Source organism: Dipodomys ordii, unplaced genomic scaffold, assembly GCF_000151885.1.
Source record: "Dipodomys ordii isolate 6190 unplaced genomic scaffold, Dord_2.0 Scaffold5, whole genome shotgun sequence".
NCBI lineage: Eukaryota > Metazoa > Chordata > Mammalia > Rodentia > Heteromyidae > Dipodomys > Dipodomys ordii.
This window is the reverse complement of record NW_012267221.1, coordinates 20674883-20702783: the sequence shown is the minus strand read 5'-3', so window position 1 is coordinate 20702783 and position 27901 is coordinate 20674883. Positions and strand designations below refer to the sequence as shown.

The window sequence follows — 27901 nt, the reverse complement described above, 5'->3', positions numbered from 1 at the left end:
CAGATTTCAGCTACAACAGATGTAATCTGTTTTAGAGTAAGCTTTGTACAACACATAAGCTTGTTATTTCTTTAAAAAAATATTACTGAGTATGCATAAAAAATATCTAAGTTTATTTTTATTTATGCTTAATGAAAAAGTTTTGAATGTTTATACATCTTTTTGAAACCAACTTTTGGCCTTTCTTAAACAATTAATGAGCTTTTACTTTAGTGAAAGAGTTATAATTCATCATTTCTATCTCAATATTTCTTAATTTAGAATCTCTTCCCTAAAGTATATAAAACTCATTACATTTCAACCTTTTAAATTCATTTGTATCCATAAATGCTAGAGCTATAATTTTAAAATAAATTTCTTGTTGTAAGTATAAAAAATAACTAGTTATATTTCCCTTTGGGCACACTTTATTTACTATTTAGTTGTATAAAAATGCTAGTAATAGTGTAATTTTTTCTAGAGGTTACAAAATAGGTAAATAGTGTATGAGTCTATTAAGAAACTATAAGTGATTGGCAATTTCTACTGTCTTCATTTACAACCACACATAATCAGCGTAACTGAATAGAAACAACTAAGGAGCTAGTTTGCTGTTTATCAATGAATTCACAGATAAAGCAGCCATGGAAGCAAGGATAAGAATGATGTATGGCTTAAAATAAAATACACTACTTGTAGACATTTAATGCCCAACCCTGGGCTCTAAAGAAAGCATTCTGCAATGAGCTGATTACACCAGAACCCTGCCATTAAGCAGAGGGATAGCAACTTGTCCCCACTATCACTTATTGTAGATTAGGCCTTGTAGACTAAGTCTCTAATCAAGTCATTTCCCTTTATAAAGAGAGATGTAAAGTAGCACATGGATATTTATGGATTCTCTAATCTTTACACTCAATCATCTGAAAAAACTAACTATTGAGCTAATGAATTTCTAGATGATGCCAGCGTGGGGCAAAATAGTAACCTGTATAAATGGTCTTTCTTTTTCACAGTACAAGTCTGGGAAGCTGGAGGCATAAAGTTCAGTTTTAACTTTCTGCTTCAGTGTTAAGCTGGATATACTGGACTCTCTTGTGCTTTTAATATCAATTATACCCTCTTGTTGGGGATATAATAACAATTTGGCTAAATTCAAAATCTAAATATCATCTGATTATTCCAGGATCCTCACACCAGGGTGTTGCATATGCCAAGCAACTGCTCTACCACTGAGCCTCCTCCCTTCCCTTGTAGCTCATGCCTGCAATCCTAGCTACTCGGGAAGTTGAGGTCCAAGGATCAAGGTTTGAAGCCAGCCTGAGCAGAAAAGTCCATAAGACTCTCATCTCTAATTAGCCAGCAAAAAGCCGGAAGTAGAAAACTGTGGCAAGCGGTAGAAGACTAGCCTTAAAACAAAAAGCTAAGAGAGAATACCTAGAGCCAGTGTCTCTTGAACTTCTCTGCCCAGACTGGCTCTTAAAAAAAAACCAAAAAACTATGATCCTCAAATCTCACACTCCTGAGTAGCTAGGATTACAAGTGTGAGCCGCTAGTGCCTGGCTAAAATGCTAATTTTTATTATTGTTCCTTTGATGTTTAAAATTAAAATTCTCGTTTTCTCTGAAACTTAGCTTTCATCAGTTGTACTTCTGCCGGTGAGAACATCCTACCATTTACTAGTTCAAGAAATATTTATTAGATGATAAGTCTGTGCCAGGCATTTTCTAAAAACTAATGGTTCAAGAATTCTGGTATTTGAAGCCTTGTTTAGACATATTCAAGAAACAAATGTGATAAACAGGGCTGGAGTGATAGCTCAGTGTTAGTGTGTTAGTGTTAGGTATAGCTCAGCATATGTATGAAACAGTGTATGCAATCTCTAGCACTGAAGGAAAAAAAATGATATGTTAATTGTTAAAGAAAGTGACAGAAATACAGTCTGTTAGTACTACTAAGGGAGAGGGTTCGGACTATCTAGGAAGATGGACTTTCATTCAGACCAATCTTCACAGAAGATATAATATTCATATTGGCAAAGCATTGAAGAGTGGTGAATTCAACAAAAGGGTAAGAAGGTTGCTTTAGATAAAAGTAATACCAAAAGAAATACTACACAAGTTTCGAAGGCGGAGTATACTTGTAAACATTCTTTTGTGATTTGATCATGGTAGTGGCAAAGGAGTGTTACCAAATGAGGATGGAAACAAAGCAAAATGGTTAAAGATCCTTTCAGGTTATGCAAAAATAACGAGAAAGCACCAAGCACAGCTAGTCATTGTTTTCATGTTTCCGCTCAAAATCTTAAAGTCATGTTCATCTGGTTATCAAGTCCTATATATTTTTTTCAAATGTCTCATTTCAATTACTAAGTTTTACTATCAAAAAAATGATCCAGATTTTTCTCCACTACTTCAACAATCTCTTCCTTTCACCTAAAATAGTATCTTCATCATCTTCCTTCTCCCTAAAATAGTACCTTCATCATATTACTTCATTTCTCAAAAACTTCAGTTCTATCCATAGAAAACAAGCATGCACCAAACCAAGGCATCACAGCACCCTACTCCTGCCCACACTCTATTTTCAATTTACTCATCTCCAACATAAACCTTTTCATCAGATAAGCAAGTAGTGGCTAAGTGATACAGTGCTAGCCTTGAGCAGAAAGATCATGGACAGCACCCAGGCCCTGAGTTCAAGTGTGATCTTTTAGATTTTCTAGTTCAAGTACACAACAAAGTTCTCCTGCAGAAAGAACGCAAGTTCCTTATTAATCTTAATGTTTGAATCTTCCAGGTGTAGTGCTATGATTTAGGAATTCAAGTCTGCTCAGCTAAAGCTAAAAATAACAATAAATATTTCATCATTATTAAAATGGTTCTGCTTTTACACTCATAAGTGAAATTCAAGTAACCAGGTTTTCAGTTTCATAAATGTTCCCAAGCACAGGTGATCTGAACTTTAAAATTCTTCATTATTCTCTTATTAGTGTATCACTATTGTTGCCAAGTGAGTACGCTTGTTTTACATACCTTCCCTTGTTCTGAATGTCTTTCGGTAAATGATTTTATCTCAAAACACCACTGAGTTATAAGGTCCAGTGCTGGAACTGGCCAGTGCAGACAGGAGGCAGTGATGAAAGGACGTTCTGCTTGGTGAAATGCTGGCAGAAGGCCCAGGCAGCTGGCAAGGACGGAGAACTCTTCTTCTTCCTTTTAGACATGAAATAGAAAATTCTGAAGATACTTCACTAAAAATATTTTCTATTATAGGTAATTTATTTGTCATTCTCATCAATCACCTTTCTTAAGAAATAATTCTGAATCAACTAAGAAAAAGTGAAGGGAATTAAGAGAAATAGCAAAGAAGAAAAAAAAAGATTCTTAACTATTACATCCAACTATCCCCAAAATATTTTTCATTGAAATTTACTTTCTAAGTGGCATGGCATTTGCTTCTTTTATACACTACTTTTTAATTTTTAAATACAGTTTACACTACGCAGTAGAAATTATGCAACAGCACTATGACAGAAAAGTGAAGTTACTATAGGCCAAGGTGAAAGCTTAAAAAGGATAGGTAGAATTGAGTATAGTGATATACATGTGTAATCTCTGACCTTTGAGAGGTGGAAGATGTTGAGTTTGAGGCCAACCAGGCTACACAGCAAATTTGGGCTACCTTTAGCTATAAGCAGAGACTCTCTCTCAAAAAAAAAAAATAGTAGTGATCAGGTATCAGGTGAGGGTGGCTCATGTCTGTTATAATCCTTGATACTCAAGAAGCTGAGATCTTAGAATCAGTTTGGTGCCTGCCCAGGCAGACAAATCTGAGAAACTATTATCTCCAAATAAATAGCCAAGCAATAACAGGAGGTCCTGAGTTTAGGCCCCAGCACCAGCAAAAAGATAAAAATAAAAAGAAAACAGTGGGGATATACTTCAATGGACATGCTTGCCTAGCTCATCCAAGGTCCTGTTTAATCAATGCTTAAAAAAAAAAAAAAGAAAAAGGACCACTAATAACATGGAATTCAAAAGAGGCAGCACTTAATAACTTGCCTGGTCTCTGGCTGAGTACAACATAAAGTCAGTCAAAAAAAAAATAGGGATTGCAGCTTTTGTTTAAGTATTAAGAAAGATCTAAGAGCCAGTAAGTTTGAAGGCCTATTCACTAATAAAAATCAAAGATGGCAGTAGTATAAGAACTCTTTAAGTTTACTTTCAAAGAACTGGTATAATAAACACAAAACATAGGTTCTCCAATGTTCTTTCCTCACTAAAGGCTATATAGTAGGTCAACCAGTGTATCACTTCTCCTTTGTTCAATTCCTACTATTCTCTCATTCTGTACTCATTCAAATAAAATTAATCCTTTTGTAGTTGTAAATACCTTGTAAATACTTTTTTCTTACTTGTATATTTTATAATAATAAAAATAATAGACATAGGTGCTACTGCTGCGTTCCCTTTGCTCAAGGCCAGCACTTTACTATTTGAGCCACAGTGCCATTTCTGGCTTTTTCTGTGATTAGAGAAAAGTCTTACGGACTTTCCTGCCCAGGGTTGTCAGGAACCAACCTTGAACCACTATCCTCAGATCCCAGCCTCCTGAGTAGTGAGGATTATAGGTGAGAGCCGCCTGCACCAAGCTGGAGAAAGGTGTTTTGAGTTTTCATCTCAACCATGGCTGGGGGTGGTGACATGACCTGTGTCATTCCAGCAACACAGGGAAACAAACAGAAAGACTGCAGCTCAGGACAGGCTAGCCCAGGCATAAAGTGAAAGTCTATCTCAGAAATAACCAACACAAGCCATGCAACAATGGCTCATATCTGTAATTCTATTTACTCAATGGAGAGGCTGAAAGTCTCAGTTCAAAGCAGCCCAGGCAGGAAACTCCATGAGGCTCTTACGTCCAATTAACAAATCAAAAGAACTGGAAGTGAAGCTGTGGTTCTAGTAGTAGCCTTGAGCAAAAAAAGCTAAGAGACAGGGGCTGGGAAGGTGGCTCAGTGGTAGAGCGCTTGCCTTGCATGCCTGAGGCCCTGAGTTCGATTCCTAAGCACCACATAAGCAAAAAGTAAAAAGCCAGAAGTGGCGCTGTGGCTCAAGTGGTAGAGCACTAGCCTTGAGCTGAGGAGCTGAGGGACAGTGCCCAGGCCCAGAGTTCAGACCCCACGACCGGACCCCCCCCCAAAACAAAACAAAACAAAACAAAACAAAAGCTAAGAGACAATGCTCTGACCTGACGTCAAGCTCCAGCCATGGCATACACAGAAAAACAACAGCCAACACAGAAAGGAATTGCAGGGTATCTCAAGTGGTACAGCATCTGCCTAACAAGTTCAAGGCCTTAAATTCAATCCTTAATAAGCAAATGAATAAATGAATGAATGCAAAATGATATGCAGACTGAAAAAGATGTTATTTTTTTTAATCTCTAGAAATGAGGCTACAAATCCTTCATTTGTATGCTATATAAAGAAGTTATTGCCAGGAGCCGGTGGCTCACATCTCTAATACTAATTACTCAGGAGGCTGAGATTATGCCAGCCTGGGCAAGAAAGTCCTTAAGACTCTTTTTTCCAAGTAACTACCAAAAAAGCCAAAAAAAGTAGAGCTGTGGGTCAAATGGTAGAGCACTAGCCTCACACACAAAAGCTCAGGAACAGCGCCCAGACTCTGAGTTCAAGCCCCAAGACCTCCAAAAAAGTATTTTTCCAGGAATTCACAGATTTTTTTTTTTTTTTTGGTCAGTCGTAAGGCTTGAACTCTGGGCTTGGGCTCTGCCCCTGAGCTCTTTAGCTCAAGGCCAGCATTCTACCCCTTAAGCCATAGAGCCACTTCTGGTTTTCTGGTGGTTAACTGGTGAAAGGAATCTCACAGACTTCCCTGCCCAGACTGGCTTTGAACTGCAATCCTCACATCTCATCCTCCTGAGTAGGTAGGATTATAGGCATGAGCCACTGGTGCCCAGCTAGCTCTTGTTTTTTGTTTTTGTTTTTTTTGGGTCCGGTCATGGGGCCTGAACTCTGGGCCTGGGCGCTGTCTCTCAACTCTTCAGTTCAAGGCTAGTGTTCTACCACTTGAGCCACAGCACTAATTCTGGCGTTTTTTTTCTCCAAAAAAGTATTTTTAAAAAGCTACTTACTGAGAAATATTTTATGCCATAAAATATGTTTTAGGTGTACTTTGATGAATTTTGGTATATATGTAGCAATGAAACTACCACTACAATAATTCAAATTAATGCTCCAAACAATAGCTTTCCTACCACTGTAGTTTTGATTCTTTACATTTTTTCATTTAAATGGAATCATACAATATATATTCTTTGTGTACACAGTCTATGCATAAATGTGCCTGGCCTCTTCCACTTTCAGTAATATTTTGACATTTATTCATGTTATTTTTAATTTTATTGCTATCTTTAAGTAGTTATATAAAGGAGTTGCTACTTAACAAAGCTGTTTATGAGTACAATATATCTTGATCAATTCACCTTTTCAACATTTTTACCCATCTCTCTCCTACCCATCCCTTCCCCCACTCTTCTTAATTTTATAGGATATACATTAGATTCTTGTCTGCATTTCCCCCTCTTCATTTTAATCACTGAATACTCTACTATATAGATAGACTGTATTTTGTTCATACATTCATTCTGGGATGGCTTTTCATTATTATGAATTAGGCTGTAAAAACACTTATATAAAAGTCTTTCTGTGGATTACAGCTTCTTTTTAATTTCAACTACTAAGATTTCTCTAACTTTATCCTTCAATCACTGTTTTGTTGTTCCCTATAAATGGAAAATAATTACTCTCCCTTGTTGTTGTATACGTTTACCTATAAGTCTTCTTACCATTCAGAAAGACTTGTATCTTCTGAAGTAAAGCTTGCATATTTAGCTTTACACATTCAAAGTCAAAATTTCTGTATCTTTAAATTGATATCATTTTTACAAAAGCTTCATGCACCCAACACAAAGATATTTCTTTCTTGGCTTAAGACCACAATTCCTTTTCTTTTCTTTTTTTTTTTTTTTTTTGGGGGGGGGTCCGGTCGTGAGGCCTGAACTCTGGGCCTGGACACAGTCCCTCAGCTCTTCAGCTCAAGGCTAGCGCTCTACCACTTGAGCCACAGCACCACTTCCGGCTTTTTTCTTTTTGCTTATGTGGTGCCAAGGAATCAAACCCAGGGCCTCAGGCATGCAAGGCAAGCGTTCTACCACTGAGCCACCTTCCCAGCCCCACAATTCCTTTTCCAGTACAGGGTTCAATGAATACTCAAAGCCCAAACCAACTTTCAATGCTCAGTTCAAGAATTTCTGCCTCCAGTAAAAAAGTTTGCAGTTTAGAGACAAGTAACAAGTAACATAAGCCATAAAGTAGCAAGAATAGAGCCTCCCATCCTTTTTTGTTGTGGTTTTGTGCCAGTCCTGAGGCTTGAACTCAGGGTCTGGGCACTGTGCCTAAGTGTTTTTTGCACAAGGTTAGTGTTCTACCACTTGGAGATGTTGATTTTATTTGGGCAGTCTTCATGTTTAAAGATGTTTATATGTAAAGGAAATATGAATTTTTAAATCAAAAACCAAAACAAAAAACATGAAAGAAAATATCTAATGGCCATTTTAAATTTGTTCAAGTTTTTTTTTTTTTTTTTTCGGGGCCGGGGGAGGGTTGGAAGGGTGGTGTTGATCATGGGGCTGGAACTCACAGCCTGTCCTTGAGCTTTTTCATTCAAGGCTTTGAGTCATAGTGCCACTTCCGTTGTTCAACATCTTATTGTAAATAGAATATTTTGGTGACAAGTGTTCAGTCTATCTTGTAGTACTGAATAAAAACAAAAGAACCAAACTATTCAACATAATGGTCAATTGCTTAAGACACAAGGAATAAAAAGGCTGTTTAATTTTTACATTCTTCAGACATTAAAGACCATGAATATATTGGAGGTATACTGAATTCCCTGGAATCAAGTGGTACACAGTATTGGAATTTTATTCCATGGGAATATTTTGGGCTTACTTACCTTCTGGTTTCCAACACATTTATCTACTTATTCCCTTTGCCACATTTCTATGAAACAGGTTAAACCAGAAATAACTAACACAGCCATAAAAATTACATAAAGGGCCAGGCGCCGATGGTTCATGCCTCTCAGGAGGCTGAGATCTGAGGATCACGGTTCAAAGCCAGCCCAGGCAGGAAAGTCTGTGAGACTCTTATCTCCAACAAACCACTAGAAAACCAGAAGTGGCACTGTGGCTCAAGCGGTAGAGCGCTTGCCTTGAGCTGAAGAGTGCACAGACAGCACCCAAGCCCAGAATTCAAGCCCCAGGACCAACAACAACAACAAATTACATAAATGCTAAAACAACTTTTAACAAAGTGTTCTGAACAATTTAACTTTTAAAAGAATATTAAAAGTAAGGATAATAATAAAACTAATAGCCTAAACACTATGATACTATTCAAGTATTGAGCACCAATTATCATTGATTTGATCCAAAACTGTCGAAGTATCCGTTAATATTATCATAGAAATTGGTGAATATTAATACACAAAAAGTAAATATTCTAAGCTGGGAGCTTGTGGCTCATGCCAGTAATCCTAGCTACTTAGGAAGCTGGGATCCGAGGATCACAGTTCAAAGCCAGCCCAAGCAACTAACCACCAGAAAATCAGAAGTGGCACTGTGGCTCAAAGTGGTAGAGCACTAGCCTTGAGCAAAAAAAAGCTCACAGACAGAGTCCAGCCCATGAGTTCAAGCCCCATGACTGACAAAAAGAGAAAAGAAAAAGTAAATATTCTAAATATTTTTGAGCTAAACTAATGTATACTCAAATAACACTTGTATATACATATAAATACAAATATATTACACATGAGTATAATTCACAAAAGTAGCTTACTGCAAAAACAAGGTTCCCTACTCTCTACCCCAAATTATACCTGGCAACTAAGTAAATCTTCCCCAAAAAGGTGGTGCTGAAGAAGGCTGGCGATTCTGAGGAACGGTAAGCAAAAGTCCTGCAAGTACTTTTCCATGGACTCTGGAGACCAAGCAACAGGACTAACCTAAATTTAAAAAAGAAAATGTCAACAATTCATTCTATAATAGACATACAAAAAAAAATCTAAACTTTACTTAATAGACATTATTTATGTGACCTTAGCACAAGCATACCATTGCACACTCCTGAGTTCCTTCTTCATGGTATAATTTTCCTTTAGATAGTTCACTTATAACAAAGCTGAGTAACACCTCGTAAGACTTTTCTGCATCACATGTATTCTGGGTGAAAAAATTGGAATATTAGTTCCATTGGTCATTTAAAATTATAAAAAGTTTCATTGTAAATAATAGTTTACAATAAATAAAACTGATATATATATATATATATATATATATATATATCTCCAACATATGAACTTCAGTTTTAAACATAGGTAACAAAACCAAGAAATTTATTTCTAGATTCACAGTGAAGTTGAGCAGACAGTCAAAATGATTCTAATACTTCAACACGGGTAATAGATTACACTGTATATATGAATCATGCTTTTGAACCTGTAATTTCCAATGCTACGAATTCATTTTAAGGAAATAATCCAAAAAGGGGGAATGAGGAAGCTATATGCACAAGTCATTCATTATAGCATTATCAGAACAAGAAAATCAGCAATAACCAACAAAACTAAGGCAGCTAGTAAGGTGCAGTGGCTTAGGCCTATAATTCCAGCTATTTGGCAGAGCTCATGGGGATTACAGTTTGATTTCATCCCCGACTAAAAAAGGGAAAGTTAGCTAGACTTCATTTTGACAAAGAAATCAATCATGGTGGCATAAGCTTGTAGATCTCAGCTATACGGAAGACATAATTAGGAGCATCTTGAGCAAAGGCTGTCTTGGAAATAAAGTGAGACCCAGTTTAAAAATAACTGCAGAAAAAAGAGGTAGGAGTGATATGGTTTAATTGTTAGAGCACCTGCCTGACAAGGACAGGCCAATACCACTTGTTCCCAAAGAGGAAGTTATCTAAATTATGGAACAGCAATTCAATAAAAATATTACAAAGGTAATGAATATAACAAATTTGAACTGTGTGGAAAAATGTTTACAACATAAAAAGAACTAGACTACATTTGGCAAAAATAACTTTTCATTATAATTACCATACCTAAGTATAAAAAATTATGATGACTGAATAAATGAGTATGACTCCACAAAGAAAAGGAAAGGGTGAGAGAGGAGTAAAATAAAAAATAAAAGAAGTTATGTAGACAAAAATCATACTTAATCCCAATAATGTATGTCATTTATTATAGTGATGTATATTAGTTACAATCTGCTAAGTGTTTAGATCTATTGTTAAGAAAACGTTAATAACATTTAGCAAACCAACCATAATAATTTTGCCTTCACTCATTAATTTATATATCTATAAGATAATATAGCTCTAAAATTTAAGTCCAATGACAGCATGCCTCACAGTGACTATTTTATTAAGTGTTTTCCCAGTAGTTATCCATTATGAAATTGAGGAAAAGCTTATCGGACAGTTACCTAAATAGCATCATGTTCCTTCCATCCAACATTTATAATTGCTTAATTTTGCCACAAAGTTCTCACTTTAGCAAACACTCAAATGAGTAAGTTTAGGCCCAATTACTAAACAAGTTTAAAATGTCTAATTTTTATAGGCAGTTTACAAAAAAAAAACAATACAACATAAACATTTAATATACTTGATTTGAATTCTACTTGAATACCAATAATCCAAATATCAAATTGTATATAGAAAAATGAAAGAATACATAGAAAGGAGAAAGACAATTTTAATAGGCAAAGTTATCCAAGAATTAATCAGGACGAGGGAAAAAAAGATCATTCAAGAAGAGCCAGGCGCCAGTAGCTCATATCTGTAATCCTAACTGCTTAAGAGGCTAAGATTTCAGGATTGCAGTTCAAAGCCAGTCCAGGCAGAAAAGTCCCTGTGAGACTCTTATCTCCAATTAACCACTCAAAAACTGAAAGTGGGACTGTGGTTCAAGTGGTAGAGTTGCTAACCTTGAGCACAAAGAGGCACAGGGACAGCACCAAGACCCTGAGTTCAAGCCCCACAACTGACAAAAAAAAAAAAAAAAAAAAAAGGAAGAAGACAGGCTGGGCACTGGTGGCTCACACCTGTAATCCCAGCTACTCAGGAGGCTGAGATCTAAGGATCTCGGTTCTAAGCCAGCCCAGGAAAACTGGATGTGGAGCTGTGACTTAAAGTGGTAGAGTACTAGCCTGAGTGAAAAAGTTCAGGGACAATGACCAGGCCGAGTCCAAGCCCCATGACCAACAAAATAAACAAATAAAAAGACAGCAGTCAGTTTTACAAATCTAGAATCACAGTTTACAGAGGGGCCCTTATTTATATATATGGTCCAAATGTCTCATTTGTTTTCAAGAAAGCTAAGGCTTAGATGATTTTTATTTATTCGTAAAAAAAAAAAAAAAGAAAAAGTTAACAGCTGTACTCAGTGGCAGACTGGCCTTATAACTGGGTATGATGGTCAACAATATCCCTTATGTACTCTGTGATGATTATATGTTAAGTTGCTGAACATATAATTCCAATTTCAGAGTAAATTAGTGATAAAGTGAAGGCTATATTGAACGTTTACTTCATGTATTTATAATTGGATCTCTCTCCTTTGAAACAAGCTTTAGAAAAGATTTTAAAAAGAAATTTTCAATAAAGCTTAAAACCCTTTAAGACTGAACTTATCAAAGTTGCACATAATACTATTTTCTCTTAACTTTTCTAAATAAAGACTAATTTTTTTTCCTTTACTCATCTCTAAGCCAAACCACTTGGTCATTTCTTTGATTCCACATTTCATTTATTCTCAAACCACTAAAAATATTTAAATTTGCCTGGAGTTGGTGGCTCACACCTGTAATCCTAGCAACTCAGGAGACTAAGATCTGAAGCTAGCCCAAGCAGAAAAGTCCCTGAGACTGTTATCTCCAATAAACTACTCAGAGTAAGCCAGAAGTGGCACTGTGGCTCAAGTGGTAGAGCTCTAGTCTTGAGCAAAAGAAGCACAGGGACAGCACCCAAGCCCCACAAGCAACCAAAATAACTAAATAACTAATAAATAAATAAATTTGCACTTAACTAAGTTTGCACAATTTTTCTAAATTGTTGATATAATTTAAAGACAATTCCTTTGGATATGTCTAGATCTTACATTCTAATACTTTTGTAAAAAAGTATTTAAAGGGGCTGGGAAGGTGGCTCAGTGGTAGAGTGCTTGCCTTGCATGCATGAGGCCCTGGGTTCGATTCCTCAGCACCACATAAGCAAAAAGAAAAAAGCCGGAAGTGGCTCAAGTGGTAGAGCTCTAGCCTTGAGCTGAAGAGCTAAGGGACTGTGTCCAGGCCCAGAGTTCAGGCCCCACGACCGGACCCAAAAAAAAAAAAAAAAAAAAAAGCCTAAGTCTGCAAACATTGTACGTTCTCAGTACACTGGCTTTTTGTTTTTGAAAAATGGTCTTGCTATGTAATCTAGATTGGCCTCAAACTTGTGATCCTTCTACCTCAGCCTCCTAAATGCTAAGATTACATACTCATTACTTAGTAACTTTCTCAAAGTTTGTTTGCAGAAAAAGAAAAAACAAAACTACCCAAATTTAAACAGATAAAGGCCAAGTTTAGAGACAGATGAAGAAGACCTAATTGTACAAGAAAACATTTTAAATTATTTTAGCCTAAAGGTGTTCCATTTACAATTAAAATACTATTAACTCACATTGTCTTTCATAAACCTACTCTTGGTCTGCAAGTGTAATTCAGCGGTACAGTGCTTGCTTAGCACGTACAAGGCCTTGTGTCCAACCCATCACAGCAAAAACAAAACATACAAAAAATGTAGAATCAAATGCCTACTCTCATTTACTAATATCCCCAACCTAAACAAGTTTCCCAAAGTAGTAAGTGATGAATCAAAAAGGAGACTAACCTTCTTAAGAGATCCAACATGTTTCCAGGCTGACCTATCTTCCTCACTGCATTTAACTGAAAGTGCCGTAAGAGCCTGTGTATACAGTAAGGTAAAAAGCACCTTCACAATACAGGTGAAGTGTTCTATAAGGGAAAAAGAACATCATTACTTCTTTGAAATCTAGACATTTTATAAACTAATATATGCCTTTCTTTGCATGTGTAATTTATTTTCAACATTTAAGTAATTAATAAATGACATTATATTTGTGATCCTCCAGATTTGAAGTTATGAAAACAAAGTTCCCCTATACATAACAGAAATACGTTAGTGAGAAACACAGAGTAGAAAGTATGCTTTTTTGGAAGACCAAAGAGCTAGTGCTCCAACTGGAATACCCATGGAGCTGTCGCAAATCCCCTAAATGAGCTGCAGGTACCAATAACAACGTTTGGGAGCCTCAGTGTTTAAGATCAACATATTGTCTACCCCTAATAAGAGACAAATCTTACAGAGAGCTAAGTGTGGTTGACACTTAAAACTCCAGCACTCAAGAGTCTGAGGCAAGAGAATTTCAAGTTTCAACTCAGCTTGATTACATATAGCAAGCCCCTATCTCTAAAAAATAAATCAATCAACAATCAAAGCTATTAGCACTCACAATTCTAAACTTAACTCTGTGTAGATGGTTTTTCTTCTAATTCAGTATTTCTTCTATAATACTGTACTGCTCACCTAGGAAATAGATATTTCCATTTAAGTCAGTTACTGGAGCGAGAAGTTTGTAGACATTTTGAGATTTTCTTGTCTCTCTCCTCATGCTAAAATAATCACTAGCTCTTGTGAATTCATTTTAAATCACTCTCATTAGTTCCAACAACTTGAACCAGACTTCGTCCCTTCTTGCTGAAATCTGTAATTCTGGCCTAAGGATTCTGTAACAAAACCTAAATGGTTTAGTTATGCCTCCAATACTATGTCCAGGTTTAATGACTTATAGTATTTTTTTTAGTTTATATTAGTTTTACAAAAGGAGTTTCATTGTGCATTTCTAAGCAAGTATGCAATGTAGTGCAATCAACTCTTAAAAACTCAGTATATACTCATACTTAGGACTACTGTACTGATGGCAGTAGAATGATAAAAGTTAATAGAAGCAAAAGAAAAAAGTACATTGGGTGAAGTCCAGAAGAATTTTCAGAATTTTCTTCCAGTACCATTTCACAGATTATGCTTAATTCCCCCAAGCAACAATCTATGAAAAAGTGTGTAAAAGATTATGAGGCTTAGTTCTCACCATTTTTGTCAGACGCAGGTCAATTAGGCTCCCTCTAATTAGCATGTACCCAAACTCCACACCCTCAGAAAGAACACAGGTATGTTCAGCATGAACTACATAGTTTGTACAGTCTAGGTACAGTGAGCTATTCTTATTAATTCTGAGAACAGTAGTCTGCTTTCAAAAATCCAAACTCCTTGAAGACCCAAGCACACAGCTAGGCCTTCTGTGTTAATTCTTTTTTGCATAGTAGTTTATCTTCATTACCTCTTAACCCCCAAAAATCTTTTTTTTTGTTAAGGCCAGACTAATTTTTCCCCAGCTTTCTTGAGGTATAATTTACAAGAATTACATATGTTGAAACTTTATAGCATGATATTTTGAAACAAACACTGTAAAATGACAGTCCAGTCAAGTTGATCAACATAACCATAATCTCAAAGCTACTTTTGAATATGTGTGGTAAGAATATTTAAGATATGCTTTCTTTCTTAACAAATTCCAAGTATACTACATAGTGCTATAAAATAGTGTACTTAAAATAAAATGAATATAGCATATATAATGTAAATGTAGTCTGAACCTAGAATATAAGTTTGTACCATTTGTCTAACATTTCTCCATTTCCTCACACCTTCCTGACCCTCGGTTACCACTTTTCTACTTATTTCTATGAGTCTGACTTTCACAGATTCCATAAATAAGTAAGATGATACATTATAATTATTCCTCTTTATCACAGATTGGCAGCTATAAAATCAATCAACTAAAGACAGGAAATACTTGGAAAGATATTTTGTTTATGCTGAACATGTACAGATTTATTCTTCACCATTTTGAGAAGGATAATTGTTTGAGATACTCTAGGAATTTCAAAACAAGGAACAAGCATAGCTCAAAAAAGTGATGAAACACGTGGCCACAGTGTCTGGGTGGAAGATGGCTACAAGAGGTGTTCATGGAGAGGGAGATGATCTGACACGGTCACTCAGAAAAGTTCAAGCAGCAGGGAGCTCCAGCAACAAAGGTTGTGGTGGCTAGGGGCCCTGATTTCCCTGGTAGGAACAAATACAATTGCTAGAAAGTCCTTGCAGAAACAAACATATGAACCCTGTTGCTGGTATAGTATTCCTCGGGGGGACTGCCTAATGGGCTGCCTATGTTAAATGCTAGATGGATCTGAGACAAGATGTTCCAAAGCATTTGATAGCCACAGTTGCTTCTCCCCCTACCACCCATATCCCTGAATGAGTTTGCCTTAAGGTAGGTCTAAAAACCCTAATTTCCATAGCCACTTTCCCCAACAGGGAGATGAACTGTTGGGAAGAATCAGAAAGCACTGGGACATAACTCTATGAACTGTATCCTGGTAGATCTTTACATTCAGGCAAGAATAAGGCCCTGAGTACAGAATGTGACTTCTTTTTATAGCCTCTGCTCACCCTGGCATCCACAGGAAAGTAAACTGCTGGATAGAGTCTATAAACATAAATCAGTAGACAGACACTTAGGTCCCTCAGTTCTTCCTCAGCTAGTGCAGGACACACACTAAGGAAAGTAGGGGTGGAAATTTATCTAAGCCCACAACTATAAAGTTCCTAGTAAACAAAGAAGAGATGCTGCTATAGTGAAAGCAGCCTAGAAATAGACTACTTTAGGCCCTTCTACAAAAGAATCCAGGTAAGTTTATGGTTTTTTTCAATCTGAGATCAGATTCAGTACCTTTAGCACTAGTTGAATGCTTAGTTACTGTGGTAAGAAGTAGCACCTTACCATGTACACTGTGCTCCTTGTACACTGTAAATATTTACTACATGTAATTGAAACTTTCAGCCAACAACTTAGCCTCAGATGTTCCCAAACAGAACCACAACAAATATAGGGGGTGGGGGGAAACTCTCAAGTCAACATAAACTCTCAAAAATTCCACTGTAACAAACACTAATGTTAATGAAGAAAATCTCAAAGGATTATAACAAATAATTATTAAAATGATCAAGGTGTGAGGCAGAGTCTCAGGAGGCTGTGAAGACTTCAAACAGACAAGACTATTAAACATTGGACAGGCTGAAAAGGAAAGAAAAATATAAGAGACAAATACCAATTCACCAGTAAAGACAAACTTATTAGAATACAGCAGTTATTTTGTCCTAGAAATGGAAAGCTAATATAAATAGATATCAACTCTGGGCTGGGAAGGTGGCTCAGTGGTAGAGCACTTGCCTTGCATGCCTGAGGCCCTGGGTTCGATTCCTCAGCACCACATAAGCAAAAAAAGAAAAAAAAAGCCGGAAGTGGCACTGTGGCTCAAGTGGTAGAGCGCTAACCTTGAGCTGAGGGACAGCACCCAGGCCCAGAGTTCAGGCCCCATGACCAGACCCAAAAAAAAAAATAGATATCAACTCCACCTACTGTGAAGTTAAAAAAAAAAATAAAAAGAGCAGGGTTTAAGAGTAATTTACAGATAAATTTAAGTTCTTAAAGCTAAGTTCTTAACTATTTAGATCTACAGAGACAAAGTGCATGCTTTGTTCATATTTGTATTTCTACCATCAAACTGGTACATAGTATGTAGTCATTAACTATTTCTTGAATCAGACAATGTTTACAACTAAGTAAACATTTGCCTATTAAATTTGTCCAAAAGATTTTTTTAAAACTCTTTTTTGGGGGGCCCAGCACTAAGGTTTGAACTCAAGAAAGGCCTTGAACTTGTTCACCTTGCTTGCTTGGTTAAAATGCTATCTCTTGAACAAATTCCTCCCAGCACACACACACAAAAATAATAAAATAAAAAATAAAATCTATTATATTACTTTATTAGCATTATAAAGTTTTACACAGAAATTGTCCAGAATCTATTCAATTCACTTAAACATCATCAAGTTAAAGAGACCAATTTTCTTGACTCATTTTGGAGTAAAACTTTAGCTGCTGTTTCTACTGAATTAAACTCCAAGTTTAGATATTTTAGTGTATTATAACCCCTTTCTGCACTATCTGCTGTTGAAAGCAAGGATAAACACTTCCTTTCTGACAATGATGTGCTGCTATAGTCCCTAACCATTCACATAACAAGTCTTTCACTGTTAACTGAAATATTTTCATCATTATATGCTTATTATAAATATAAAATTCCTTCTATATGTCAAATATTTTTCCCCTTTAGCTTTTAAGATTTAAGTGATTACTATGCTTTTAGGTACAAGGCATATTTTTTAAAAATCTAAAATATTTTGAAGGGATGAAACAAAATAACTTTTTATTTCAAAATGTAATACATCTGCTTTATTAGAAGAACAAAATCTATAGGTAAGCTACTATCACCACCAGGCAACTGTTCTCCTAAGCTCTGGAAAAACCACCTAAAGTGGGTACACACACACACACACACACACACACACATAAACTTGAAGCTGAATTAGATTTTTAGATAAAAATCAAAAATCAATGAGGTTGTTCCTAGGTTTAATATTTACAAATTTATATGATTAAATTCACAGATACAATCAAACCTAAGAAAAGCAACATTCTAAAATAACTGAATTAGAAAATGAGGAATCACTGACTGCATGTAAAGTTAGATTCTTTTGAGTTCATTCAATATTCTCATACTGGATAATGATGACAATAGCACATTATGACAATTCTAAATGTCACTCCAATTCACAATTGTCTAAATGGCATACATTAGTACAGGAATCTTACAATTCAAAAATTCAAAAACTCGGGGCTGGGAAGGTGGCTCAGTGGTTGAACACTTGCCTTGCATGCCTGAGGCCCTGGGTTCGATTCCTCAGCATCACATAAGCAAAAAGAAAAAAAAAGCCGGAAGTGGCACTGTGGCTCAAGTGGTAGAGCGCTAGCCTTGAGCTGAAGAGCTGAGGGACAGCACCCAGGCCCCAGAGTTCAGGCCCCACAACCAGACCCAAAAATCAAAACAAAAAAAAAATTAAAAAACTCTGGGCTGGGAACATGACTTAGTGGTAGAGTGCTTGCCCAGTATACATGAAGCCCTGTGTTCAATTCCTCAGTACCACATACACTGAAAAAGCTGGAAGTGGTAGAGGGCTAGCCTTGAGCAAAAGAAGCTCAGGGACAGTGCCCAGGTCCTAAACTCAAGTCCCAGGACTGGCAGAAAAAAAATTAGTAATCCACAGGGTTGGCATAAGGATCATGTTTGCTTATTAATGACCAACCAAAAAACAAAAACAAAAAACCCTGAAGACTATGGAACAATAATTAAGATGCTATTAACATACTATGAATATTTAGTATTTAAAAATCACCAAACATTTCAAATAGAAATACAATTACTACTGTATTGAAATACAAAAGCTTTATTTTTCAAACTCTTATTTGTATTATTATTGTATTGTATTATTGTATTCAAACATTTAAGAACATAGTTTTTGGTGTGTTTTCCCATACCTCTTACTAAAAAGCTGCAAAGAATAAGTTCACAAGAAAAAAAGCTTTTATTTCATCTCTTAAATTATAATTTACTAATATCACAAAAAATCTGTCAGAATGAATGTTCTATTGGTCCTTAAAATTTCCATAATACTTCTAATATAAGCTAAGAATCTGAATTATAAAGATTTACCTTTGCTTAATGGTTGAGGCATCATTAAGATCTGGATGAGTAAAAGGGATGTTACATCATGATAAAGAATTGGAACTTCAGGTTGTTGTTCTTCATTTCCCAGCCTAAAAGAACAAAACATACTTGCTTAAGACAAAATTGTATACTTCTTCTATCCAATTAATTTTATATTTCACATATACATCTATGAAGCAGAAAAAAACTTTACAAGAAAGTGAGAAATCTCAAAAGAAAAGGTTAGGGGCCATATTTTTTAACTTAGAAATATAATCAGTTATATAATTTATGTATTTCATTTTTTCCAATCTGAAAAAATTACAGAGAAAAGTTATTGTCTTACCAAAGCTAACAATTGAGACATAACTTGACTGAGTTTTCAGAAATTATTAAATAGAAGAAAAAAAGCTTTTACTACAGATAGAATTGCTTATAGGACACATTACAAGCTAAGTATAAAAGAATAAATGTTACATTTATCAAAAGGCAGGTAACAGTGTGCAAATCAAATCACATTGCAAAAATCTGGCTAATATCTCCTACTAAAAAATTGTTTCCACTTATAGCTAGCAGAAAATTTAGTTCAAATCTTTTAACATCTGCAAAGCTTAAAAAAAAAGTTTGTAATAACCAAAACAGAACTTAAAACACACTATAAAAGACAAAGTAGTAAATCTTAGGAACCAATAACACTATGAAAACAGATATTACAAAGTTTAACTTATTCTAAAAGTATTATATATGTATGTATGTACACATTGGTCCAAGGACTTGAGTCCAGGGCCTGTATACTGTCCCTTAGCTTTTTTGCTCAAGGCTAGTGCTCTACCACTTGAGTCACAGCTCCATTTCTGGCTTTTTTTTGGTGAATAATTATAGATAAGGGTCTCATGGACTTTCTTGACCAGGTTAGTTTAGAACCCTAATCCTTAGATCTCAGCTTCCTGAGTAGCTAGCATTACATGTGTGAGCCACCAGCACCCAGCTCAAAAAATATTATGAAGGGGCTAATTAGTGTGCGGGGGCGGGGGGGGGGCATGCTAGGACTGAACACAGAGCCTAATCCATTCAGGGCAAATGTCCTATCACTAAGCAACAAATCCAACCCTAGAAGGTTAATTTTTTGTTGTTAAAGGTTTGATTTTTAATGTCACAGAAAAGATCATAAGCTTCCAGAATTGGCTAAATTCTGAAGCTACACTTCTGACTAGACTTGGAATAAGTAAAAAATTTGATTTATTAGGTCTGTGATTTTACTATACCAGAGACTGGACACATTAATGAATAAACCAATCCTACCCATGTGAAGTACATAACTATTAGAGCTCATTATCTGAAAATAAATACCTTTTGTGTATGTGGTACTGGGGTTTGAACTTATAAAATTATACTTGCTATAACATCTGATCCACATCCCTAGCCTTTTTTCATTCTGTTCTATTTTTCACATAGGAACTCAAAGTTTTACCACAAGCTTCCTGCACAGCTGGGATTACAGATGGGCACCACATACACTAACTTTTTGCTTAGAACCATAATCTTCCCAATATCCCCCACTTCCCTAAATAGTTGGATTTCAGTCTTAAACCACTGTATCCAGCTGAATTTGTCTTCTTCACCAAGACTATGAATCTTACCTACCTTGTCTCTCAAATCTTTCTAAACTCTTCCCTTTGTAAGCTCAAAGTTGAAAGAGTGAGACAGAGAGAGAAGATGAGAAGTTGAGATAAGGTGAAAGAAAGGAGAGATCAGAGACGTAGGGAGACAGAAAGAAAACAAGACAGGAGAAAGGAGAGGGAAGGAAAGAGAGAGAGAGATTTTAAGCTCTAGGAAAGGCAAGAGGGTAGATCAGAAACCTTTACCATTTTGACTCCATAAATAAGAAGAGACTATAACAAAGGAGAGTCTATGTTCTGAAGAAGAAATGAGAGCACCAAGAATCATAAAAAAGAGGTAATATGATGGCAGAAAAATACCAAGAAATCAACAAAGAAAAGCATCAAATAATTCCAAGCCAGTTACTGACTTCCCAGGTGGAAGATGGGAAGCTGAAGATGCCATAAGAAGGTAAAACAGACAACAGAGTGCCAGTTCCTTCTGCAATATAAACCCCTCCCACAAGCCTTAAAAACAGTGTAGAGGATTTGTTTCCATTGCAGAAAGATAGGACAAGTGAGGACAGAGTCATTCCCCTTATCTCAGAGGGCGATAAGAAGACACCATCTTAAGACCTATTGTTTGAGAATGAGATACTATAGGAGCTTCAATACAAGAAATGATCATGTATTGTCTTTGGATTTGCTGTCCCAGACTGGGTTTAGTATGGAGATAAAAGGTGTTAGCAAAGTGGAAGAGGTTCAGGGGTTAAAGGCGTGGCTCGGTTAGTACAACACTGAGCAAAAGCATGAGGTACAGAGTTTGAGTCCTAGTCTCAGATCTAGAAAAAAGAAAAGAAAAAAAGAGAAAAGAGTGAGAGTTTCAGATGTAGTCCTGAGAAGGTCAAAATATGGAGAACTGTGCCAGCAGTGTTATAAACCACAGTGGTGGGAAGCCTCACATTCACTGGTCAAGAATGAGTTCCTGAGAATAAAGTAGAAACAAACCTCTAAGCCTGTAACTAAGCTTAGTATTCAGCATCAGGATCTGCCTCGTGGATGAGCTTGATGACTGCTGGATACATCAGTCCTGGGCCCAGAACTTCTAATGACAGAGGCTGCTCCCTACCCACAGGAAGGTGAATTGTCAGGCTAGGCCTAAAAGCACTGAGTCTTGTCCACCATGAGAACTGTATCCTGGCTTTTATTTGCTGAAAAGTCAGAGCTGAGGGTCCAAGTCAAGATCATCTGAGTCACAAAACTTCTATAGCCTCCTCCTTCCCACAGAGAGATAAACAGTTAGATGGAATCTATGAGCACTGTGACTAACAGGAAGAGCACCTAGGTCCCTCAGTTCTCACCCAGATAATGCAAAATAAGTACTCTATTTGTTCTTCCCAATCTCTGACACACGTGTAGATCACCTCAAGCTTGACTGCTAGCTATCCCTGAGGAAATAAACCAGGAGGCCAGTGGAGCAAGTAGATAACCTGTTCCATCCACAGTCTCTAAAGCTCCCTGCCACCAAAAACATCTTCAGCACACAAAGAAGAGAAGCCTTTGCAGTGAAAGCAGTCCACTGTAAACACCAACATTCATACAAAGACTCCAGGTAATTTACTTAGCTCTGAACAGTACAAAAATGCAGGCCTGGCACTAGAAAAATGCTTAGCTACTGAGCAATATCCCTAGTCCAGTGATGACAAAACATCACTTCACCTGGCTACTACACTGTTCAACTGAAAGACTAGAGATGATTAAACTTCCAACAAATGACGACCCCAAATGAATAAATCACAACATAGAAATACAAGTAATATTTTTTAAAAACATGGCAACTGGTCTCTTCAAAAAAGTAAACAATTCCAAAATATAATATTGAAGTAGATGAAATTTCAAATCATGAACTAAAAGAACAATGATAAGAATGACCAACAAAATTAAACAGGATATGTATAAGCATCTGAGTGAATTCACAGAGAATACACAGAAACAGCTGAAAGAATTCAAATTTCAAAATTGATTAAAATAAGGCAATCAATGTAGAATCTGAAAAAAAATTCAAGTAAGATTTAGAAATTCTGGAAAAAGTCAAACTGGAATCCTGGTAACGAAAGCTCAATAAGCCCAATTAAAACAAAACAAAACAACAACAACAAACCTAAAGTGGAAGCCTTACTACCTGAATGGAACAAATTAAAAGTACAGTAGGGATCAAAAATAGAGAAATTAGATCAAATTAGACTAAGAAAAAATATTAAGAAATATAACTTGGCATGTGAAAGACCTCTCAGAGGCCATCAAAACAAAAGACCTACAAATCATGGGTATACCGGAAGGAGAAGAAATACAAGCTAAAGGAATAGAAAACCTATTCAACAAAATAAAATCAGAAGCCAGGCACACAACTAGAGCTCACACCTATAATCCTAGCTTCTCAGGAGGTTGAGATCTGAAAATCAAAGCCAACCTCAACAGGAAAGCCTGTGAGACTCTTATTTCCAATTAATCACTTAAAAAGCTGAATGTAGAGTTGGGGCTTAACTGGTAGAACATTAGTCTTGAGCTGGAAAAAAAAGAAAAAACACCTCAGGGACAGTACCCAGGCCCTGAGTTCAAGACCAGGACTGGCACCAAAAAAAAAAAAAAAAGTAAAAAAAAAAAAATACCAGCTCGATGCTGGAGGGGATGTGGACAGAAGGGAACTTTACTGCATTGTTGGTGGGAGTGTAAACTTGTTCAATCACTTTGGAAAGTAGTATGGAGGTTCCTCAAAACACTCCACGTAAAGCTCCCCTATGACCCAGCAATCCCACTTTTGAGCATTTACCCAAATGATCACAAACAAGACCATACTAAAGCTAGCAGCACAACTATGTTTATTGCAGCATTATTTACCATAGCTAAGCTATGGAACCAACCCAGATGCCCCTCAGTGGTTGATTGATCAAGAAAATGTGGTATATATACACAATGGAATTCTATGCCTCCATCAGAAAGAAGACATTGCCCCATTTGTTAGGAAATGTAAAGACTTGGAAAAAATTATATTAAGTGAAGTAAGCCAGGCCCAAAGAAACATAGGTCCCATGGTTTCCCTTATTTGCAATAACTAGTATATGTCTGAGACAAGCAGAAAGTTCAGATAAGTTGATGTTAGGTGAAATGAACCCCAAGATAAGGATTCAAATGTCATATTTATAAGATGATTTCTTTGTTGCTTTCTATGCCCCTACATACACACGGTATAACCCATGCTTTCACTGTATTTGATGTTGGTATAATTTGTGGAGGGGAAGGGAAAAAAACAAATCATTTAACTAGGGATACAGGTGGACTCATTGCAACAATGAGATGTACAAGTCATTATGTTGAAAAACAAACTTTACAACTTTGGTGGGGGGTGGGGGGAGGATTGGGTGGAGGGAGGGGGAATATGGGAAGAGATGGGAAGGGGAAACAAAGAGGAGGAAACAATGCTTGATAAGAAATGTACTCGTTATCTTGCCCATGTAATTGTAACTTCTGTAGGGTATTCTCACAATAAAAAAAAAAGAAAGAAATGTACTCATTATCTTGTCCATGTAATTGTAACCCCTCTGTACAGTATTTTTACAATAAAAAAAAATACCAGCTCTCTATTTTTTTTTTTTTTTGGTTGGTGGTGGGGCTTGAACTCTGGGCCTGGGCACTGTCCCTGAGCTCTTCAGCTCAAGGCTAGCGTTCTACCACTTGAGCCACAGCATCACTTCTGGTTTTCTGGTGGTTATCCAAGATAAGAGTCTCACACAGACTTTCCTGCCTGGTCTGGCTTTGAACTGCAAACCTCAGAGCTCAGCCTCCTGAGTAGCTAGAATTACAGGCATGAGCCACTGTTACCCAGCACCAGCTCTAGTCTGTTTGTTTATGTGGTGCTGAGGAATCAAACCCAGGGCCTCAGGCATGCAAGGCAAGCATTCTACCACTGAGCCACCTTCCCAGCCCCAACCAGCTCTATTCTTTAACTAACCTAAACTCTAAAAAAAAAAAGAAATACAAAGAAAAAAATCAAAACCAATTTCAAATTAAAGAAAAAAAGACATAACAACTAGTTGCAACCACAATCTTATCTACCTTATTAAAACAACTGGAAAAGTTTGAATAGAGCCTACGAGGCACTGTTCAATATTCATTTTTCCATATAAATATTCAAGTAGTATCACTGTTTATTATAGACTATGTTCTCCCTACTGCTGATCCCCTTAGGGTCATCTGTACTATGAATCCAATATCCAGATAGGTATAGGTATGATTTTTTCTTTTTCTTTTAAGCAAGCAAATAATTTTCTCCTTCCTTAAATCTTTAGTACAAATGGTGGCATAATCTATACATTTTCTTCTCCCAGATTTTTCTTTTGGTTGGCTTGTACTCAGGGCCTGGGAGCTATCCCTGAGCTCTTCTGTTCAAGGCTAGCAGTCTACCACTTTGAGCCATAGCACCACTTCCAGTTTTCTGAGTCAGTAAGAATCTCACACGGACTTTTTTGCCCCAGCTGGTTTTGAACCACAATTCTCATATCTCCATTTCCTAAGTAGCTAGGATTATAGGCATGAGCTACCAGCGCCAGGCTCAGATTGGTTTCTTTTAACATTGTATTTTGGTAATCTATCCACATTGGTAAACAAAAAGCATCTTCACCTTTTCTTTTTCTTGGGGGGGGGGAGGGGTTCCAGTCGTGGGGCCTGGGCACTGTCCCTCAGCTCTTCAGCTCAAGCCTAGCGCTCTACCAGTTGAGCCACAGCGCCGCTTCTGGCTTTTTTCTTTTTGCTTATGTGGTGCTGAGGTATCGAACCCAGGGCCTCCTGCATACAAGGCAAGTGCTCTACCACTGAGCCACCTTCCCAGCCCCTTCACCTTTTTGCTAACTTTTTTTTTTTTAATTTTGGTATTTTACTATTACAAGAAAAGATGTTTGATAACTATATGGAAACATAAAATAAAGCCATGATAAATTCCAAACAGATTAGAAACCTCCATGTAAGCTAGGGAGTAGAGAGAAGCATCTATGAGTCAAAGTCCAAGGTTAACAAAAGGAAAAATTATAAAAAACAAAAATTAAAAAGATATTTGCTAATTTGGGGAAATATATTTGCTATATACAACACAAAGAGCTAAGACATAATGTCTTAAAATTTGAGGGAAAAAGCCAATATCTCAAGTTTTCAAAATAGACACAAATTAGAAACTTCACTAAAACTACAAATGGATAGAAATGAAAGAAATGTCTGAATTTATTGTAGTATATACTTTTTACTTTGAAAAAGGATGTTTTCTATAATAAAAAAATAGTCAAGCTTTAAACAAAGGGATGAAAAAGAATTGAAATAAATTGGCTTAAGTATAAATCACACATGATATAAACATAACTTATTTCAAGTTATACAAAATACAGTATTTCACTATATGTTTCTAGCAATATATATTCTAAGGACAAAAAGAACTTCTAATTAGTAATATTGGCATTAAAGTTAATGTTAGAAGTAATGGTTTTCAAGATTAAAAATATGCAAATGACAAAATACTTAAAATCTTAATTCTGCCAGTGAAATGGCCTATAAGCAGCAACAAACACGTAAGCGATATATGCCCTTACTACCTACACTGTGGTCACTATATATCATTTGGCATTAAAAGATATCTACACAGACAAATGGCTGAGTCAAAGTGTATAGTAAAATGTGTTCAAAATGAACATATATCAGAAAGCAAGAATATTATCAAAAATTACTAAGCTCACATGGAAAGTATAACAGCCAAACCAGAAAGATTCTCACTAACATAAAGAAGAGGGGGGAGGATAGGAGGGGAAAACAAAGGAGGAGGCTACAATGCTTGATAAGAAATGTACTCATCATCTTGCCCATGTAATTGTAAAAAAATAAAATAAAAATAAAAAAGAGCAATCTTCATTGAAAAAAGGAGAGAGTGAAATGAAGTGAATATATATCACATATATTAAAAAATCTAAGAGATTATAAAATAAACAACTACGACTTATTGGTCATTACTGGAAGTTACTAAGGCATTTACTCATTACTTTAAAACTTTATAAATTGGAAATAATCAAGCATTCGTTTTGTCATATTTGGGATCAAAAATAGCTGATATAAGATTAGTAAATCTTATTAGTAGTAGTAAATTAATAAATTAGAAGATTTTTTTGAGGGAGGAAGCAATCCTGGGACTTAACCTCAGGACGTGGGCACTGTCCCTGAGTTTTTTTGCTCAAGGCTAGTAACTCATCACTTGAGGGTTTTTTGGTAGTTAATTGGAGGTAAGAGTCTCATGGACTTTCCTATCCAAGCTGGCTTCAAACCACAATCCTCAGCCTCCTAGGTGTGAGCTACCAGTAGGCTAGCAGTATGATTTAATTTTTTCTATTTTGTCCTCTCTAATGAAATGATGTACTTACACAAGAATCATCAAGGATGATTCTAAAATCATTAGAAGATAAGAAACTAATGGGAAACTTTGTAAAGCAGGAGTCAGATTAAGGCTACAAGAACCCAGTAGTCAATTCCTACATAAAAGTGACTCAGACATTATGAATTGTAACTTCATCTGCATATAAACCAAGATAAACTAAAGATTTTCTTACCTAGTAATTATTTTCAGAGTATTATAGTAAACAGTTTCAATTTTATTAGACATTTACATGATTCATCAGGAAATATATTCATGTAGAAATTTCAATAACGGTTTTATATTTAACAACTTTTTTTCAAGAAGGATTTTCAGCTCATTTTAATGTTCAAGTAATACTTACTGTGAATTCATATCTTCTACCAACTGGGTGAGCTTTTTCCAGGGATTATACTCAGAGTCAATAGTATATAGACGCATATGCAAAGCTAATACATGGAACAGCTGATCTGAATAAATGGAAGAAAAGCTTAATTAGAAAGTTCACGTATTTCTAGAATAAAATTCTTTCAAAAGTTCTAGAAGGAAATATTACAACCTTGATGCTGTAATTCAATTCTTTTAAAGTAAACTCTGAAATATATGCCTAAACAATTTCTACTGGAATTTCAACTGTTGTTATTTCAACCTTCACCTAAGAATTGCTTGGGTTTTTTTTTTTTCATCTCAAGCCACAAAACTATTTTTTCTTTACTTCTGATGCAGCTATGCCAATTTGTATTTCTTATTCTGTGGTTATCTCCCAACTGAAATAGACTACTATATGTTCAACTCCTTACATTGAATCACATAGGCAGTAATGTCCTTAAGTGTTGACTATTAGGTGAAGTTCTTCGTTGCCTAATATTTCCACTAAATCTTTTTTTGTGTGTGTGTGTGTGTCCGGTCGTGGGGCCTGAACTCTGGGCCTGGGCGCTGTCCTTCATCTCTTCAACTCAAGGCTAGCGCTCTACCACTTGAGCCACAGCGCCACTTC

At 36.2% G+C, this 27901-nt stretch overlaps 1 protein-coding gene across 2 annotated transcripts in view; it reads right to left on the bottom strand.

The window, feature by feature from the left end:
- Ubr3 (ubiquitin protein ligase E3 component n-recognin 3 (putative)) overlaps positions 1-27901 on the bottom strand; it is a 162347-nt gene that overhangs the window by 4645 nt on the left and 129801 nt on the right. For both annotated transcript variants that reach the window (XM_013029068.1, XM_013029061.1), the window contains exons 29-34: positions 27269-27374; positions 18871-18974; positions 13004-13128; positions 9178-9285; positions 8943-9068; positions 3015-3194 (exon numbers count right to left, since the gene is read on the bottom strand). In XM_013029068.1, coding sequence (XP_012884522.1) covers positions 3015-3194; positions 8943-9068; positions 9178-9285; positions 13004-13128; positions 18871-18974; positions 27269-27374 — 749 coding nt within the window. The remainder of the gene's footprint in view (positions 1-3014; positions 3195-8942; positions 9069-9177; positions 9286-13003; positions 13129-18870; positions 18975-27268; positions 27375-27901) is intronic.